General features: G+C 46.7%; 1 protein-coding gene across 7 annotated transcripts in view; it reads right to left on the bottom strand.

Moving 5' to 3' along the window:
* Positions 1–16,342, bottom strand: part of LOC119163914 (prestin) — a 280,268-nt gene that overhangs the window by 47,920 nt on the left and 216,006 nt on the right. The window contains exon 1 of one of the 7 annotated variants that reach the window (XM_075872467.1): positions 2,124–2,504. The exons of the other annotated variants lie outside the window; for them this stretch is intronic. Within the exon in view, the coding sequence (XP_075728582.1) occupies positions 2,124–2,206 (83 nt within the window). The 5' untranslated portion in view covers positions 2,207–2,504. Of the gene's footprint in view, positions 1–2,123; positions 2,505–16,342 lie in introns of those variants that run through there. 7 annotated transcript variants of the gene reach the window in all.

Here is a 16,342-nt window from a genome sequence, read left to right as displayed (position 1 = left end):
GTAGGACGCTGCGTGATGCCATTGTAACACTGTCATGCGTTGTCACGCAGGACTTTTTATGCAGAGCCTGCAAAGAACTCACGATAACCCAACTGTGGTGTGATGGCGCTGAAGCTAAGCAGATAGAAAAGCAAGCGCTCTTCTTAAAATACATGCTGCTGTCTTTCTCGTACGCTCAAAGAGAACAGAACTCTCAAACAGATGCATTCAAGACGTCTAAACAGCAAGACATGATGTTGACGACCGTAGCAGTAGATTCCAGGAACGCTGCTTCCTGATGCGCCGTTTGGTGTCAGATTCTCTAAAGTAGACCGCTCATTTTTCTCGAAATATGGAGGTGAAGCGTAAGAACTCTCCTGACGAGCAATCACGTAGTAACGGTGGCGTTTCAAGTGCCTTACTTAGACAGAAATGCTATAGTCACTCAAGGTGAACATTTGCCGTCGCCGCCATGTTACGAATAAAGTCCAAATCGATAACCTCACCCCGCGCTTCTAACGTTCAATGTCCGAGTGAAAGTGAGTGAGGGCTACCAAAGGTTGCAGCTCAGACAAAGATTTGAGCTTCAACGCTCCGGACTTTTCCCTCGCCCGACTGTGCGTAGAGAGTCACCTCGAGGTGGCCTGCGTCGCTAAGGAAAGAACTGCGAACTTTGATCGAACAGACGTGGTCGTGTCCACTGGCGCTTGCTATGTAAATGGATGCCAGTAGACGAATCGCGCCTTTGTACGAGCTGTGTTCTCAGCGGTTGTTTCACTTTGAGGCGATAGATGTCACGAAGATCACTTCGCTCACTACGGTGGTCATGTTCCCTCACGCAAGCATCTTGCAGAGTTACGCATGATCGAATCCTGAACGAATTTGCAGCTAGCCTTATTTGGCATAGCAGGCCAAGTACTTGCTATCGCAATTCATCGCTTCAGCACTGCAGTGACACAGTAACTCTTTCTTTCTTTAGCCAATTAGGTTAGTATAACTCTGTATTTGAACGTCGAAAGACGATTGAATGACTTGACTTCAAAGCAATGACATGGTATCTTATGACCATCTGTTAAAACAGTAAGTATATCGGTCTAAGTTAATGATCTCAGTCAGTAAGAATATCAATAATCAAACTTAAGTCATATACGTACGGCGTGCAAGTTATTGCATTTGTTCTGGCGTTCGACATCTCTTTCAATTTATGGCATCTCTATGCTTGATATTCTTTTAGTTAAAAACGCGGTGAGCATGATTTGACGTTTTCAACGCCTGTGCGATACTCTTGCACTAAGGAGGTGGCTGATATACCTGCAGAGTTCGGGAATTTCGATTGATAGGCACAGACGCTTGGATTCTTAGCATGACACGCCTGCTCTTTAGAATCGACTTACACCGCTTGCAATACGTGGCCCAACTGAATAAAGTAACGTATAAAGTTTAGGATGGTTGAGGACAAACCGTTCTTTGATATTTAGCTTACGTTTAGGAAATAGAAATCTACGAACGCCTGTAGTTTGACATGGTCATTTCAATTGATGCCAATCGGCTTAGTGGGATGCTCTACACACAAGTCACCTAAAGAAACATCATCGTCTCAAGAAGTTAAGTCACATATAGTCTCAACGTACACGGTTCTGGTGGTTTTGGCAACGGACACACGTTGCTGGTGCACTACGATTGTGCACTTATTACTGATAATATACCACTCTTGCTAGCAGACATTGATGACGACAGCCCCGTATTAGCGACTGCGCGTCGGTGTACAATACAAGTATGTTCCCCTGTGAACACATGAATCAATTATTTACTACGGACGCTCTTTTATAGTTACATAGAAAGATGCACATATCGATATTTGATATAGTGAGCGTAGCACGTCCATAATAGTGTACAGTGAAGCTTTCCCATCTAAAATTAAAAAGAAAGTGAAAAGTAAAGATGACAACTTTAGAGAATCACCTGAACGTAATTATGGCACCAAAAACTTTGAACGTATTGGGTGTGAGTGCTTTTACGGGTAGTTTCTCAAAGGGCTGTAGGAGATGCAACGCCGTGCCAAATGTTTGAATTTCCCGCGGGCCACTCTTGCGCATCCGCCGTGGAAACAGCTTGCTCTGTAAACAAAGTAAAGAAAAACTTACCCGGTGTCGCTAGGTAATCGAGCCGTATAACTGCCGACGGGAGGTGGTTTGGTTGTGAACGACTCAGTCCTCGGGCACACCATCCTACAGAGTTCAACGGAGCAGTCCACAGTTCACCGCGCCGTCTCAAGCAGGATCGTCCGTCGAGGACGGCAGGGGCTTCGCTATAACGACGTCTTCGGCTGTTGAGAAACGGCGCCGACACCGAGCAGTCTGCGCCGTGGTCGCCGGCCAGAGAGACACTCGCGGAACGGCGTTTCGACCACCGGTACGAACAGAGGTTTACGTGAAATCATGAGCGGACGCACCAGCTGCTCCGCATTGCAGTCGACTTGCGTTGGAATGGGACGTGACTCGGCGTTGCAGGAATTTTCTTTGTGCACCGACGCCATGGCGATTTATTTATTTATCTGCGGCCGGCCCCTCTCCCTCCATTTCGACCGCTACCCTCATGCACACGAGCGACCACGTGCGTGGAAATTGTCCGCGCCGTGGAATCCCAGGAAGGCGGCGGTGTGTGATGAAACAGCCCGAGCAGCCGTCATGATTCAGGGTCGCCGCGCAGGCTTTCCGAGCATATGGGTATGCTGTCAATCCCTACCCGACAGTTGCTGAGCCGTTATCTCTCGCGTGCCTCTGGCGGGAACGAGCGAAAGAATAATTAGCGCGCTTGTCGTTCCTCTGTCTCTACTCCTTCGTTTTAATCTCAAACACTTGTAACTCTGATTTCCTCTACTCTCGAAGGCGTGCCAAATGACCACTGTACTGCCGTTGTAGTTTATGTCATGCAGTCTAGATCTCAGCACACGAAAGGAGCTTGATCGCGTACCGAACAGGGAATTCTATGATATGAAAGTCTGGGCGTGTACGAGCACTTATGTGGGAGGAGAGCAGTAGCGACGTTGTCTTGTCAGATACGACACGAGATTCTGCTTTCCTGTCTCCGGCTTCCCGAGAAATCCTGCATTCCATTGCCGTATGCCGTTATTTCAAATGACTCGCAAGTGTGAGGGCGCAAGTGCTTAGCGGTAGATCAAACGTATACTGACTTCTATCAGCAGATGTCGTTTGTACACTGCGGTCATTATGTACCACTACAGTAACACCTGTTATCATTGCCTCCTGCTGGTGTATAGCATTGTGGAACGTTGCTCAGGGTCCAGTAAAATAACGGTAACCGCAGTATACCCACAAAAGACGTGTGAGCTTGGATGAACATCAATTTAGGGTTGAGGTGTTAGAGGACCGTCGCTTAGATAGCAGCCGGTTCCGACTGTAGAAGCAAGGCAGACACTTGTGGATTGTGCGTTTTGTCCTCGTACAAACTCTGGGAAAGCCTTGGTACACCCCCCAAAATACTGTTCTACCTCAACGTTAAAAAAATTGTAGCAACACAAGCCCTAATGCATGTTGCCTCGGGAACTTGATCATGTGGCCATCTTTAGTTCGGGAATTCCAATGTGTCCATGAGGCACGGAGAAGTATTTGCCTCCCGCAGAGGATGCTATTCCAGGAGGGTGACAGAGAAAAGTTTCCCATGAAAACAAATGCATGGTTTTAATGACAGTGTTTCGGATGCTTCCGCAATTCAATAATGTGATGAGAAGCGCGGAAACCATTCACAGCTCCAGCAAGGAAAGAAACAGAAAAGAGGCACATGGAGGTCAATCACGAAGGTCTCCCATCGGCTACTCTACGCTCTAAAGATGGGAGAGGAGGGTTTCACTCCTTAGGTATAACGTTCTATAACGTAAAGCAAACTGTATTCCCCGTAGGTTCGGCGGCAGTAAGATTTGAGCGCCTCTGTGATGCCGTTGTTGTGTGCGTAGAGAAGTGTGCGTTTGATTCCTAGCTGAAAGTATGCCCTCAAACATGCGTTGGAGTGAAAACAAGGAAGCTGACAATATTTTGCACCGAGTTCAAACGGTCGCATCAATATCGAAAACAATAAACACTGGATGCGCAAGGCAGATAGCCCACGTGTCTTTCGAGGTCGTTCCAAAACCTGCCGTGGCTTGTGGACAAGACGATAGTTATAGCACGAGAACAGAGCGATGACACAGAGAACAAGAAGGTCATGAAGGACACGAGTGCTAGAAGGAAGTCCTTCTTGTCTCTGTGTCGTCGTTCTGTTCTCGCGCTATAACTATCATCATGTCATACCAACCAGCCCAAGCTGCCACACTTCTTGTGGACAAGCTTTGGGAAAGCGAGTATTCGTTGAGGGTGAAAGACCTTCTTTCTATTTTTGAAGCATGCATGGCATGAGATAGGTGCGATAACAAGGCATGCCACCTACACCAAACGCGGCGTTCACGAAGCTCCAAGTTTGAGTCACTGCATAAGTAGAGATTCTGCACTACCCGCCGACTTCCGGTATGTGAACCATATGCTTGCCTGGATAAAGAACGATACAAAGAAACCAGTGGCTACTGAAGGGCGGTACAAAGACTTGTAGTCCGGTGGCTGCTCACAACTGAAGCTTTTCCTTTCTTTATTGTCTTTTCACGGATGTGTCCCATTCATGCGGCCGACTGCGATGGATACAGTGATTTTAACCACATGCTCTGCGAGTGCTGCTCTTTACAGCAACACACGGATCAGAAGAATCCCGCAAAACACTTTTCATTGTCTGCTCAAAAGCCACGATGAAAACCCCAGGCCACGGCACAGCGGTAAGGCTCGGCCTTTCCGTCCCAACGTGGTAGTGGCCTGAGCTTATTCAATGAAAATTTGGAGATGACTTCATCAGAAGTTCAATAAAGTTCAGTATTTACCTACCTTCCTACACACCTACTGCCTGCTCTAATTTCAGCAAAAAATACGTCTTATAGTAGCACAAAAATGGCGCGACAAATACATTCTTGTTGGTGTAATTAGGAACCACGTCGGGACGTCAGAAAATGAACGTTCATTGAAATTCATTTATTGTAAAAGTTGGTTTGATTTAGTTGGCGTAAACAATGATCTTACCTCTCAGTATACTATGGTGAGATCAACGCCTTTCGGAGAACATAATTCGATTGGTATGTGCGGCTTAACGTCCCAAAACCACGATATGATTATGAGACACGCCGTAGTGGAGGGCTCAGGAAATTTCGACCACCTGGGGTTCTTAAACGTGCACCTAAATCTGAGCACACGGGCCTGCAGCATTTCCGCCTCCATCGGAAATGCAGCCGCCGACGCCGGGATGCGATCCCGCGACCTGCGGGTCAGCAGCCGAGTACCTTAGCCACTAGACCACCGTGGCGGGGCAGAACATAATTCGATTTCACGCTTTTTACCAGTTGGCGTGGGTGTGCTCATGCGAAAATGGTATTTTTGCTGTTTCAGAGCTATGCTTCACAAATACATATTTACATACTTTCTCGCATGTGCCTTCTAAGTGTTCGCTCCGAAAGGTCATGGCGAATGACGACGCATTGCAGTCTAAATGATTGGTATCGAGCTCACGCAACTACCAGTGTGAAAGGACCCCTATATTTCTGAAAACGTCCTTTCTCGAGCACTCCTTACAAACGGTTAACCATCGAATCGGTAACGTGTTGCCTGTTGGCTAGCAATTAGTTAACCCCGATGGTTTATCAAGGCCTTTCTCAGTATTCGTTACGTCTGTCTGGCAATTTGAGTTGGTGTTTTTTGCCTCGGCGTAGTCTATTATTGTACCAGTGGTGATGAATTGGGATTGCCTAATTTCGGTGTCACATACATGCTAGAAGTCTTTGCACGCATGAATTAGAGTTTACCATAGCCATATAGAAGAACGTTGGAGGAGAATCCACTGTTTACAAATTGGCACATTGAGCATCGCGTTCTGGGTTGTTAAGCATAACAAAGAAAAATATAACCCGCCAACCGCAATAACAGGGGCTGTAGTAAAAACAGACTTGTCAAAACAGAAGCCTTTCCGGACGCAACGTCACATCTGTATTCGCACGGTGTCACCGCAGTAACGTTGGTTTCACAACACCCCCCCCCCTCCCACTAATTACGAGAGATAAGTGTGCCCGCGTAATTATCGTGCTTTTGGGCCCCGTCGGCAAAGTCTCGCAAGCGTTGACGACATTCTTCATTCTCCCTTTGTGCAGATAACGCAAACAGAGGAAATGAATGGAGTTCTTTGACGGGCTTCGTTCTTACGGAACAGATTACGCTCCTATCTCCTACCTGCCTTACCCTTGCAGATTCCGTCGTCAACAACGTGCAATGAGAGTCTGAGACCCTTCCGCCGATGCACACTGCTTTTGACAGCGCACCCATTCAGATTCTTTTGAAACGTCGCTTTCTGCAATGCTCGCAGAGAATTTATTAGCAGTCGTATACTCGACTTAGAATTCTCGGTGCAAGCCTCTCACTCGCCAAGGAAACGGAGCGAGTATGTTGTCGTCGCCAATGACAGTGCTCATTCGCACTTCCAGATATGTTAACACTCAGTGAAAGATCCATAGGAATGCGTGTACTCTGCACGGCAGGACCTACTGAAGAGAGTCGGTGCGTCATGATCAGAAAGGGTCTGTCCAAAGAAGTGTATGCAACTTGTGACAACATTCAGCGGTGGAAAGTTTATTCGAAGAAGGGCTGGAATCGGATCCAACTTATCTACAACTGTCCCTGTCGAAGCATTGCAAGATGTAGAATTTTTTCCTTGTGTGCTGTATTTTACAAGTATATGTGTTGCCATTATCATAGGTTGCGCTTGAATCATTAGAGTGTACCTTTGAAAACGAGAACAAAAGCATCGCAGTCAGATCTACTGTTAGAGTCGCCTGATGAACTGTATCACTAGCATGACTTTGAAGACAAAGAATGCGCGGTGTCAGGTCTATCCAGGTGAGGTGCATATATGCACTGTACGGTGCATATACCGCGATGTACAAAGCTCCTACCCCACTCGTATTAAGATGACCCAAGCCAATTCTGTGAGGTTAACTGACAATGAGCTGTAAACATGGAGCATATACGAAATAGCTAAATCAATGAAAAGCAAGTGAATCACGCACTTGATTCATAATAATGTTCAGTGAAGTAGGAGCTGTGTTTCATTCATGAGCATCTTACGGTTCATCACAAGGCCTATGGAGGACCTATTATCCATTGCGTTACTTGTATGCAGCTGCTTGTAGGAACATTGGTCCCTTGAGTAACTATAACTGCACTTATTGCAGCATACTTTCAGGGACCCTTGTTATCAGCTGCACCAACTGTGCACCACCGAAGCTGATCACAGGGGCCATGATTTTAACGAACACTGAGCCCCAATCAGCTTTGAACAGGATTAGTTGTCTGCTTGAATAGAAGCCGAAAGTTTTCAGCTGAAGAAGAACTGGTGTAGAGAACCACTGGAGCGTTGATAATAATGTTTCCTGATGACTATTTATTGTCGTACAAGTGAAGTTTGACTGCACTGCGAGCTTCATTTGATTCCTGGTGAAAGCGGTGAACAAAAAAGGTAGATTAGGTGTACTTCGCAATGCCTAAATTAGTCATCGAAACTTGTGCCCCAATCAAAATGTTCCAAAAGTTCACGAGTTCAAAATATTGTCGCGAAGGCAATGTCTCGCGGGAAGCTTTTTCTTTTTCAGCTACAGCTGGAGTTCGTTCTTGGCCAGATGCTCTTGCTAGAGGTGCTATTTAATGACTTGTCTCGAGGTGGGCACCTCGACGAAGAATGAGAGTCTGAACAGAAAAAGCTGCATCCAGTCGGTCACCTTGCGCTTCGCGCCAAACCAAGCACCGCGCTGTGCTTCCGACCGGGCTGCAGAAATTAGGTGCCTTTCTCCTCTTCTAACCACTACCATTACCACCCCAAACGAGCGAGCCGCCACTTGCGTCCTCCGGGGCAATCGGGGGCCAACATTTGAGCACTCGTGTGCGCGTCAAGGCCGTTTTAGAAAATGTGCCCATTTCAAAAAAGCTTCTACAGTTTTGTTGCGAGGCAGGCTCCACGCGACCATGAAAATTCGTGTTGGGATTGGTTATCCTAGGCTTACCTGATTGGTCCGCGCACCCGTGGATGCTGGAAAACCCTATTTAAGCAGCGACTCGGGCCCTTTTTGGGGTGCGCAGACTCGGGGTCAACAGCGCATCTCACCACCGAAGACCAGTCATGCAAACCGAGGGGTATACCATCATTTTCTATGTTTTGTATTTGTGACTTAGTGCATTGTGTAAATTTGAGTTGTATTAGATAAATAAACCCCCAATGAGTGCTCCCCGAAATCATCGTGTCGAGTTGTCATCGCTTGCCTGTGCGGAATTGCTCCCACACTTCTTCGTCTGAATAGTCGTCAGATGTGTCTAGCTTAATCAACCCTGAAGTGTCGCTACAATATCTAGTTAGTGAGCAGTGACGTCGTCCAAGGGGCTCATATTTTTCTGTATTTCGCACATATTATGAAACCGACAGACAATGAACCCTAGAGACGGGGGCAAGGGGGCGATGAGTTGATTGATTTTAACTGCGAGCAGTAGGGTAGAGGAGGGGGCCGTCCTGGCCACCGCAAGCAGTCGAAGCGCCACTGCAAGCCACTGCTCTGCTAAGACACTGCCCCTTCACTGACTCCCAGCCATAGATAACAAAGAAGCGTGCGCAGCACTAAAAAAAAAAAGAACTAAAAAGAAAGAAAAGGCAAGATAAATGTAACGAAGAGAGATATACTGGTGGTGTTGACAGTGTGGTGGTGCTATCCTAGATAAAACAACATTATTGCCGAAAACCGCTGAGTATGCGCGTGTCCATTATCCGCAGTATGACCGTAACATACTGCTGAACTGGTTGCGGCGCTCTCCTGTGCAATGATGTTGACGCGTGTTGTGTTACTTGTGTCTCTGAATGGGCCTTAATAATAATAATAATAATAATAATAATAATAATAATAATAATAATAATAATAATAATAATAATAATAATAATAATAATAATAATAATAATAATAATAATAAGTGTGGCTTTAGATGCCAAAACCATATGAGTAACGTGGTATGAAACTCGGGCTGCAAATGTGGAACCCTTTTTTTTTTGCTAGAAGGTGCCACAAGGCACGTGGTCGAGTGGCATTCTCTAACACTTAGTCAAATAGAGCAATTAATCGAAGCTACTGGTTTAGTTAGCCTCAGTCAAGGCTCAGTCACGTACGAAAAAAAAAGTTAGCCATGACGGTTGTTTTGACCTTGGTTGATTGATTTGTGGGTTTTAACGTCCCAAAACCACCATTTGATTATGAGAGATGCCATAGTGGAGGGCTCCGGAAATTTCGACCACAAGGGGTTCTTTAACGTGCACCCAAATCTGAGCACATGGGCCTACAACATTTCCGCCTCCATCGGAAATGCAGCCGCCGCAGCCTGGATTCGATCCCGCGCCCTGCGGGTCAGCAGCCGAGTACCTTAGCCACTAGACCACCGCGGTGGGCTCTAGTGACCTTTCGTTCTGTTTGCTTTAGTGCGCATAAATTTAAGCGGTAAGGGAGAAGTCGAAAGGTAGAAAATTAAAGTTACCTTCGCCGCCTATCTGCCGACGTTATGCGCGGACAGTCCAGATTATCCAGATGGTGGCTTCACAGAGCGACACGTGGATCGGATGCATTCTTTCCACACGCTCCTCCTGATCGTGCAGGTGTACTGCCGCTGAGCTGACGGACAGTGTTTGTGCACAGTGCAAGCCCTCCCACCTCCATCATTACTGGATCCTCACGACGGCGACTGTTTCACGCAGTGCCGTCAGTTTAGTATGCACTGCTGCAAAGCCTCGCGAAGTCAGCTGGAAGGGTGCTCTCGGTCGGCAAAAATCCACGCGTGCAACCGTGGTCCGTTACGCTGGCCTCCGCCAATGAGCGGTGACATATAAAGAGAGAGAGAAAAAAAAAAGCGCCGCAAATAGCTGGAGGCCATCTGCATTATTAGCATTTGTGCCGATTGCGACATCTCAACGTTTACTGGGGTTATGTACGAGTGTGTTCGTTTAAAGAAGGCTGTTATTCACGAATAAGTTGTGAAATATCTTCCACAATACGCGCCAAAAGTTTAAACGCAGCCTACAGCTTTGCCCCAAAACAGCAGCTACTGTGATAGTTTTAAAGGTATTGATTAATTTGTGGGGGTTTAATGTCCCAAAACCACCATATGATTATGAGAGACGCAGTTTTAAAGCTATGCCGTATTGAAGAAAACGTTTACCGTTAATATTTACTGCTTTGACGGACGAGGTGTTTGGCATAGTCTGTCACAGCTACAATAGTAGCGAGTCAAGTTTCACTCTTACGGGAGTTCTGAAAAGTCAAGGAAACTCTGAAAAGTACGATAGCTATTACCTCAGAATTCAAGTAGTTGGTGCATGCAAGAATATTGAATAGCATCAGCAGGATAAACAATAGGTGGAGCTTTCCCACTTAAGTCAATTCCCTTACGGAGCGCTGATGACGTTTTCGCTTTGCACATTCGCTCACCACGGCGAAATCTCAAGCTCTACATATAGTAGTTTGAGGTGCGCATGGGGGGGGGGGGGGGGGTGATTAATTGTGTTTTGTCTGTTTCGTTCCTGGACAATAAAACTTTGGTACAAGCGCGAATTTCAGAAGGGCAACCCCTGAGCTCTACTTACCACAGTTTCTTATCTCGCTCCGCTAAGCACGACTCGGTTCACCGCGCAACATCCAAATACCCAACAAATCACACCATCTCTCTCTCTCATCTGCTGAAATTGCCAGAACGTACATTTCCAAATTTGGTGTTTTAGAACAATACCTGTACACGGGGAAAATGTGAACAAATAAACAAAAAGCTTGGGTTGACAAGCCGATGTTTCTCGTATTCGTATATAGCAATGTGGATTAATAAGGCCCTAAAATATTATGCACCAACCCCACCGTTCTCATGCATATACGTATACCATAACACTGTTTGTTTGGTTGTTAAAGAAACAAAACACAAGGGTGAACAGCCCAACACGGTGGCACACAAACCCATCCATAAAATAGCCTGTTGGCGTACACCCTAACTTCGTAGTGCCAGTTGGATTACGTAGTCATCTAATCACCCTTTCTTCCTGTATTATCTCTTCCTATTATCTTTACTTCCCCATTCCTTCTCCCTGAATGCGCTGAGCCCTTTCCCCACGACGGGAGGCAGAAACTAGCATACTTTTTAAAGACGATAGTCTTCCTTGGGGACCTTCGACGCAAAAATTTTGATGTTTCTGTCTTTTTGTACATTTGTCTGTTCATCCACCCTTAACGGTCCCCTAAACGGCACTAGACGATGCCCCAAACGGCCGACCTCATCCGCAGCGCCCGCCAATAGTGCTCAAGATGCAACGCGGCCTCCACCGACAGTCACCGCGCGCGTTGGCTGGCCGTGCTGCTCAGTTCAGCCCTGGACGATCAGCTATGGGCGATCCAGCGGGCCGAGGAAGCCGCTAGGATGCAAGACCTTCTAGCCGACACCTGGGCGGGAGCCCGGCCCACTAACACGCCGGATACAAGATAAAGTTTATTCCTACCTTTTTTTCAGCACTCATACTTATGTGGTTGTCAATTAAAAACAATTTTTGCGCATATATGAGGAACCATGACAATACCTTAATATGCTGTATGTATGTGTTTTTACTAGAAAATGCATACTTAAGTAATTTTAGGACCGTAGTGCTTGTCACGCTGCGCTGAGAATGCAACGCTTGCACGAAAATGCAACTGTTTCCAACGCTTTGCTAAGACGACACGGTGGTGACACCAACCCGTCGACTTGTGTTCTACACCTTATCGCCTCCAAGACGGGCGCGCATGCCACGTGCTTCGTTTTCCGAGATAACTGTCACATAGCACTCATGTCTCACTGCCAGATAGCACTCATGTCATTGTGACGTGCTTGATGGGCTCGTTCGCCTCCGCTGCACGCTCGAGGCACTGAAACGCAGTGCCTCCAGAATACCATTGACCAATTTTCTTGCGCAGAACATTAAATAAACGTTTGTTCAGTCTCTCCAGACGCAAGACTATCGTCTTTCGACGACATTTGCAGTGTAACATGCAGATACGGGGCCAATTTTTTTCTGCTTCTTCCCTCTCTAGAACCACTCCCTCCTTATCCGCTCTGCGGGCAGCCCTTGCCACTCCCACCATCACGCGTGCCTGCCGATGTGCTGGAGTGATAGCGAGCACGTGGGTGGCCGCATCACGATGACCCTCCCTTCGCAGGACTAGGATAGCCGTCTGCCAGTAAATCAAATGGATTTGTTTCTCTTTCTCTTTTTATTCCTCCTCCCCCATCGTCTTGTAAAGGCGAACGCTGCGCAAGTCTAAGTGGGCGACCATTTTTGCACGCAGCCATGCCGACGTGCTCAGCATCGCCGTCCACACTCGTGCCGCGCACTCTCCGAGGATGAATGACTATCCCACAACGGCACGCGACTCGAAGCGGCGACGGCCGCGAAGCCCGAGCGCCGGCACGCAGCTGCCGCGGTATGCGCAGCTGCGGCATGTGTCTGCGGAATGCTCCTAAACTTCGATGATGAAACGTGGTACATGCTCGCTGTCAAGCCGGAGAGACGGATTGCGTGAGCTGGGGAATTCCACGGTTGGCTGTTCTCCGGAATTAAAAAAAAAAAAAAGTTTAGGTGCGTGCGTTCATCGGGACTCCGTGCAGATTGGTGGGGTGTCACTGTGCAGTCGAAATTAGTGGGAGAGAGTTATAAGCAAAGAGAGTAGGCGAACGGTTTAGCGAGATATAGGTCGAATGAACCAATGAGAGATCGAGCGAAGCGAGACTTAGGGCTGACTCACATGAATGAACAAGTTCGCATGAACGAATGAGTGAAACGGCAACTCTGAAGGTTATGAAGGCATAAGTGCATGCCACGAAGCGTCTCAATTGATTAGCGAAAACAATCGCATAGGATAAAAAAAAGTCGTGTGAAACTTACTGCCTGTAGTGGTAAGAGTGATCGAATATAGGAAGCCAGTATTTTCCGCATTTTGTACGAAGTCGAACTATAATAAGAAATGAAGCTTTAAAGAAAAATATAGTCGTGCGTGCATGACGGAGAGGATGGCGAGATTAATTAGCAACCACATTGATGCTGGGTTGCAAGCGGCACTGGCTAGCGAGGGAAAAGGGTTGAAATCCTGCCCGACTTTTTTATTAGTTTTGCGAACGTATGTATTCTTGCACCATAGAAACACACAAAGTAATTCATAAAAGTTACATCAGTCCCCTACCTTCCCCCTCCACAGCCTCGAAAAAAATGTATGGCTAAGCCCCGGACATCTGGTAGTAAGCTAACCTGCCTTGAACTAAATGTTCTTTAGCAGATGGACTGTATTGGTGGATGGATGGATAGATGAACGTAATGATAGATGGACAGATGGATGAATAAACGATTGGATGAATGTATGGACGGATGGATGCATGGATGCATAGATGGATGTACGGACGGACGGATGTACGGACGGACATGCGGATCAATGGATGCATGGATGAATGCATGGATGAAATGATGAATGGACGGATCGATGAATGGATGTGTGCTATGAGCGTTTCATTTATAACCGGGGGGAGGTGACGTTTGCCATCGAAATCGTCAAAAAGATTTGTTTAATATTGGCCTAATGCCTTGTCTATTTCGGTAATATCGGTCTCGCTATCAAATGCACACTATATGTATAGCACATGTGTCATCGGCGACACCTGGCGGCCGCAATCATAGCGTTTGGTAAGCTTTCACTTTTCCCACTAATTATGAGAAAACGAAATAGAAGACTTGAATCGAAGAGAATGGTGGCAATCCTTGCAAAACAGATTTCGTGGCAGTTGCGACTGCGTCATGTTCGTTTATGAAAGTTCATCGCAACTGCCCCGCCGCGGTGGTCTAGTGGCTAAGGTACTCGGCTGCTGGCCTGCAGGTCGCGGGATAGAATTCCGGCTGTGGTGGCTGCATTTCCGATGGAGGCGGAAATGTTGTAGGCCCGTGTACTCAGATTTGGGTGCACGTAAGGAACCCCAGGCGGTCGAAATTTCTGGAGCCCCCACTACGGCGTCTCTCATAATCATATAGTGGTTTTGGGACGTTAAACCCCACATATCAATCATCTTGCAGCGCTCCACGAGGTTCCAGCTTTGGTCCAGCCCCTCCTATATATAGATATCACTGTCGTTCTCATCCCGTGCTACTTCGTTGCTTTAGATCACTTCTGATGAGACAGCACGAAAGTGACGCATGTGACGCTGGTATTGCCGAATTTTAGAGGTCGACAGGACCCAAGCTTCTTACACTCTCGCCCAATGAAGGTTGTGGAATTCATTCATATTAGACAGCTAGTGTGTTTTTGAGAGAACACTCGTGCCCGTGTTCCTCGTCGCTCTGCTAGAGTACACCTGGTGAAGTCGTGTCAAGCAGCTCTCTTCGCAACACACTTGAGCTCTATACACTGACGCAGTTTTTCATGATAAACACCGTTAAAAACAAAATGCACCAGCAGTCGGACATTTCTTTTCTTATTTGTTTTTTCGACTTTCAAAGTGCTAAGTCACGTTTCCGAATGGGAGTGTTTGGAAAATAAGCTCCATGTGTTAGCACGTGAGAGGATGATCTGATATTTTCCCCCTCACCTACGGACTGCTGCCTCTGCTCTGTGATATTTAGGTGGAATGCGGCAGTGATTTGTGCGACCAGAGCGTAAAATGGCAAACTTGTGTCGTCACTGACTCTGGAGAGCTTGTCTGTTTTGCGAAAATAACCCTACATGCGCCGTTTATGAGAGAACTTTTTTATCTAGTCGCCTATCCCCGCTATGATACTTTCTAAAGCGTGCGCTACAGTGAAATGGCTGTTTGCTCTGCCCAATTGCTGCTGTTTCATGAATGTTTCTCTTTTTTAATTTTTCTGTGCCTCGTTTTTCATGTCCTCGAGCTGTTCTAACGCACTTCAGCTTTCGCCGCTCATGTGAGCTGCATGAAAACTGATACAGTTACATAAAAAAAAAGAAACAACAACATGGCAGTAGTGTTATTGAACGTATAGGAAGCACATTTGTTCGGCAACCTGAAAGGTATAGGATATGACACTGCCTATACGGATTCGCATATAAGTAAACATTTCTTTTATCATAACAGAATAGCTTTAGCTCTCAAGGCCCACTCATCGGTGGCAGAACACTACTGCATTACTAATATGCACTCAATGTCTGCTCAACGCTTGAGCTGGCATTGCTTATTGATTAAAAAGAAAGTCTCATATTTCCCATGAGCAAAGTGGCTTTGCGAGATTCGGTGAAGCCTAACGATACTTCGCGAGACCTTGCGGTGGCGATGGCGTATATGAGAACGCAATGAAAATCATCACACTCGCAGATGACGTCATGATAACATCCCACGTGGCGTAATCATGACCTCACAGACCGTCATAATTTGTTACGTTGTAGTGACGTACGCCATCACAAAACTTCAGACGATCAAGTCATGACATGACGTCATCGAATGGTAAAAGGTGGGCCAATTCCGGAGGATTTGTAGTATAACACGATGACGTAAAACCACGTGACGAAGACCGAATTGCTTCAGAGGTGGGATCAACAGAATCGACCGAGATGGGCGGTATCCCGAGTTCTTCGTCTGTGTTACGTGCCTTCCGCGCTTACAGAAACTATGAGAAGAAAACAAAATTGCGCTTTAACGTCGTCTTAGCGAATGTATACAGAACCCTGCTAGATTTCGTACCGCATGTGTCCTTGATAAACCAGTGCCGAAGAATACTTCAGGTGTAAGATGGCGCATCTTCAAATACTCAGTGTGTAGTCGTACAAGGTTGCACAAAGTACGCGCAATCTCATTAGGTAACCTTTCCCGGCGACTCAACATGACTCTTCATTGCTAAGGCATGGCCTATAATGTCGAAGCCAGTAGTTCTCTATCGGGCGCGTGCTCGGCAAGGTAAAAGTAACAGCGGTGACAGTTCTAAACGGTATATAATTAAGATATGACCATAGCTTGAGCTAGTGGAGACAGAAAGTTAGGTGGTCAGGTGAGGTTAGGATGTTTGCGAGTATGAAGCGGCAGCAGCAAGGACAGGACCGAGTTGACTGATGGATAATGGGAGAGATCTTTGTACTGCATTGGGCACAGTCAGGCTGATGATGATGGCAGCTTCGTGAAAATGGTGGAGCTCATTCATACTCTATCAAGAAATATATTTCGCCCTTTTGGGCTCGCTCGGGTTCAGACTCACC

The sequence above is a fragment of the Rhipicephalus microplus genome, chromosome 8 (assembly GCF_043290135.1).
Source record: "Rhipicephalus microplus isolate Deutch F79 chromosome 8, USDA_Rmic, whole genome shotgun sequence".
In the NCBI taxonomy this organism is placed as follows: domain Eukaryota; kingdom Metazoa; phylum Arthropoda; class Arachnida; order Ixodida; family Ixodidae; genus Rhipicephalus; species Rhipicephalus microplus.
The sequence above is the reverse complement of the archived record's forward strand: the minus strand, read 5'-3'. Positions and strand labels throughout refer to the sequence as shown.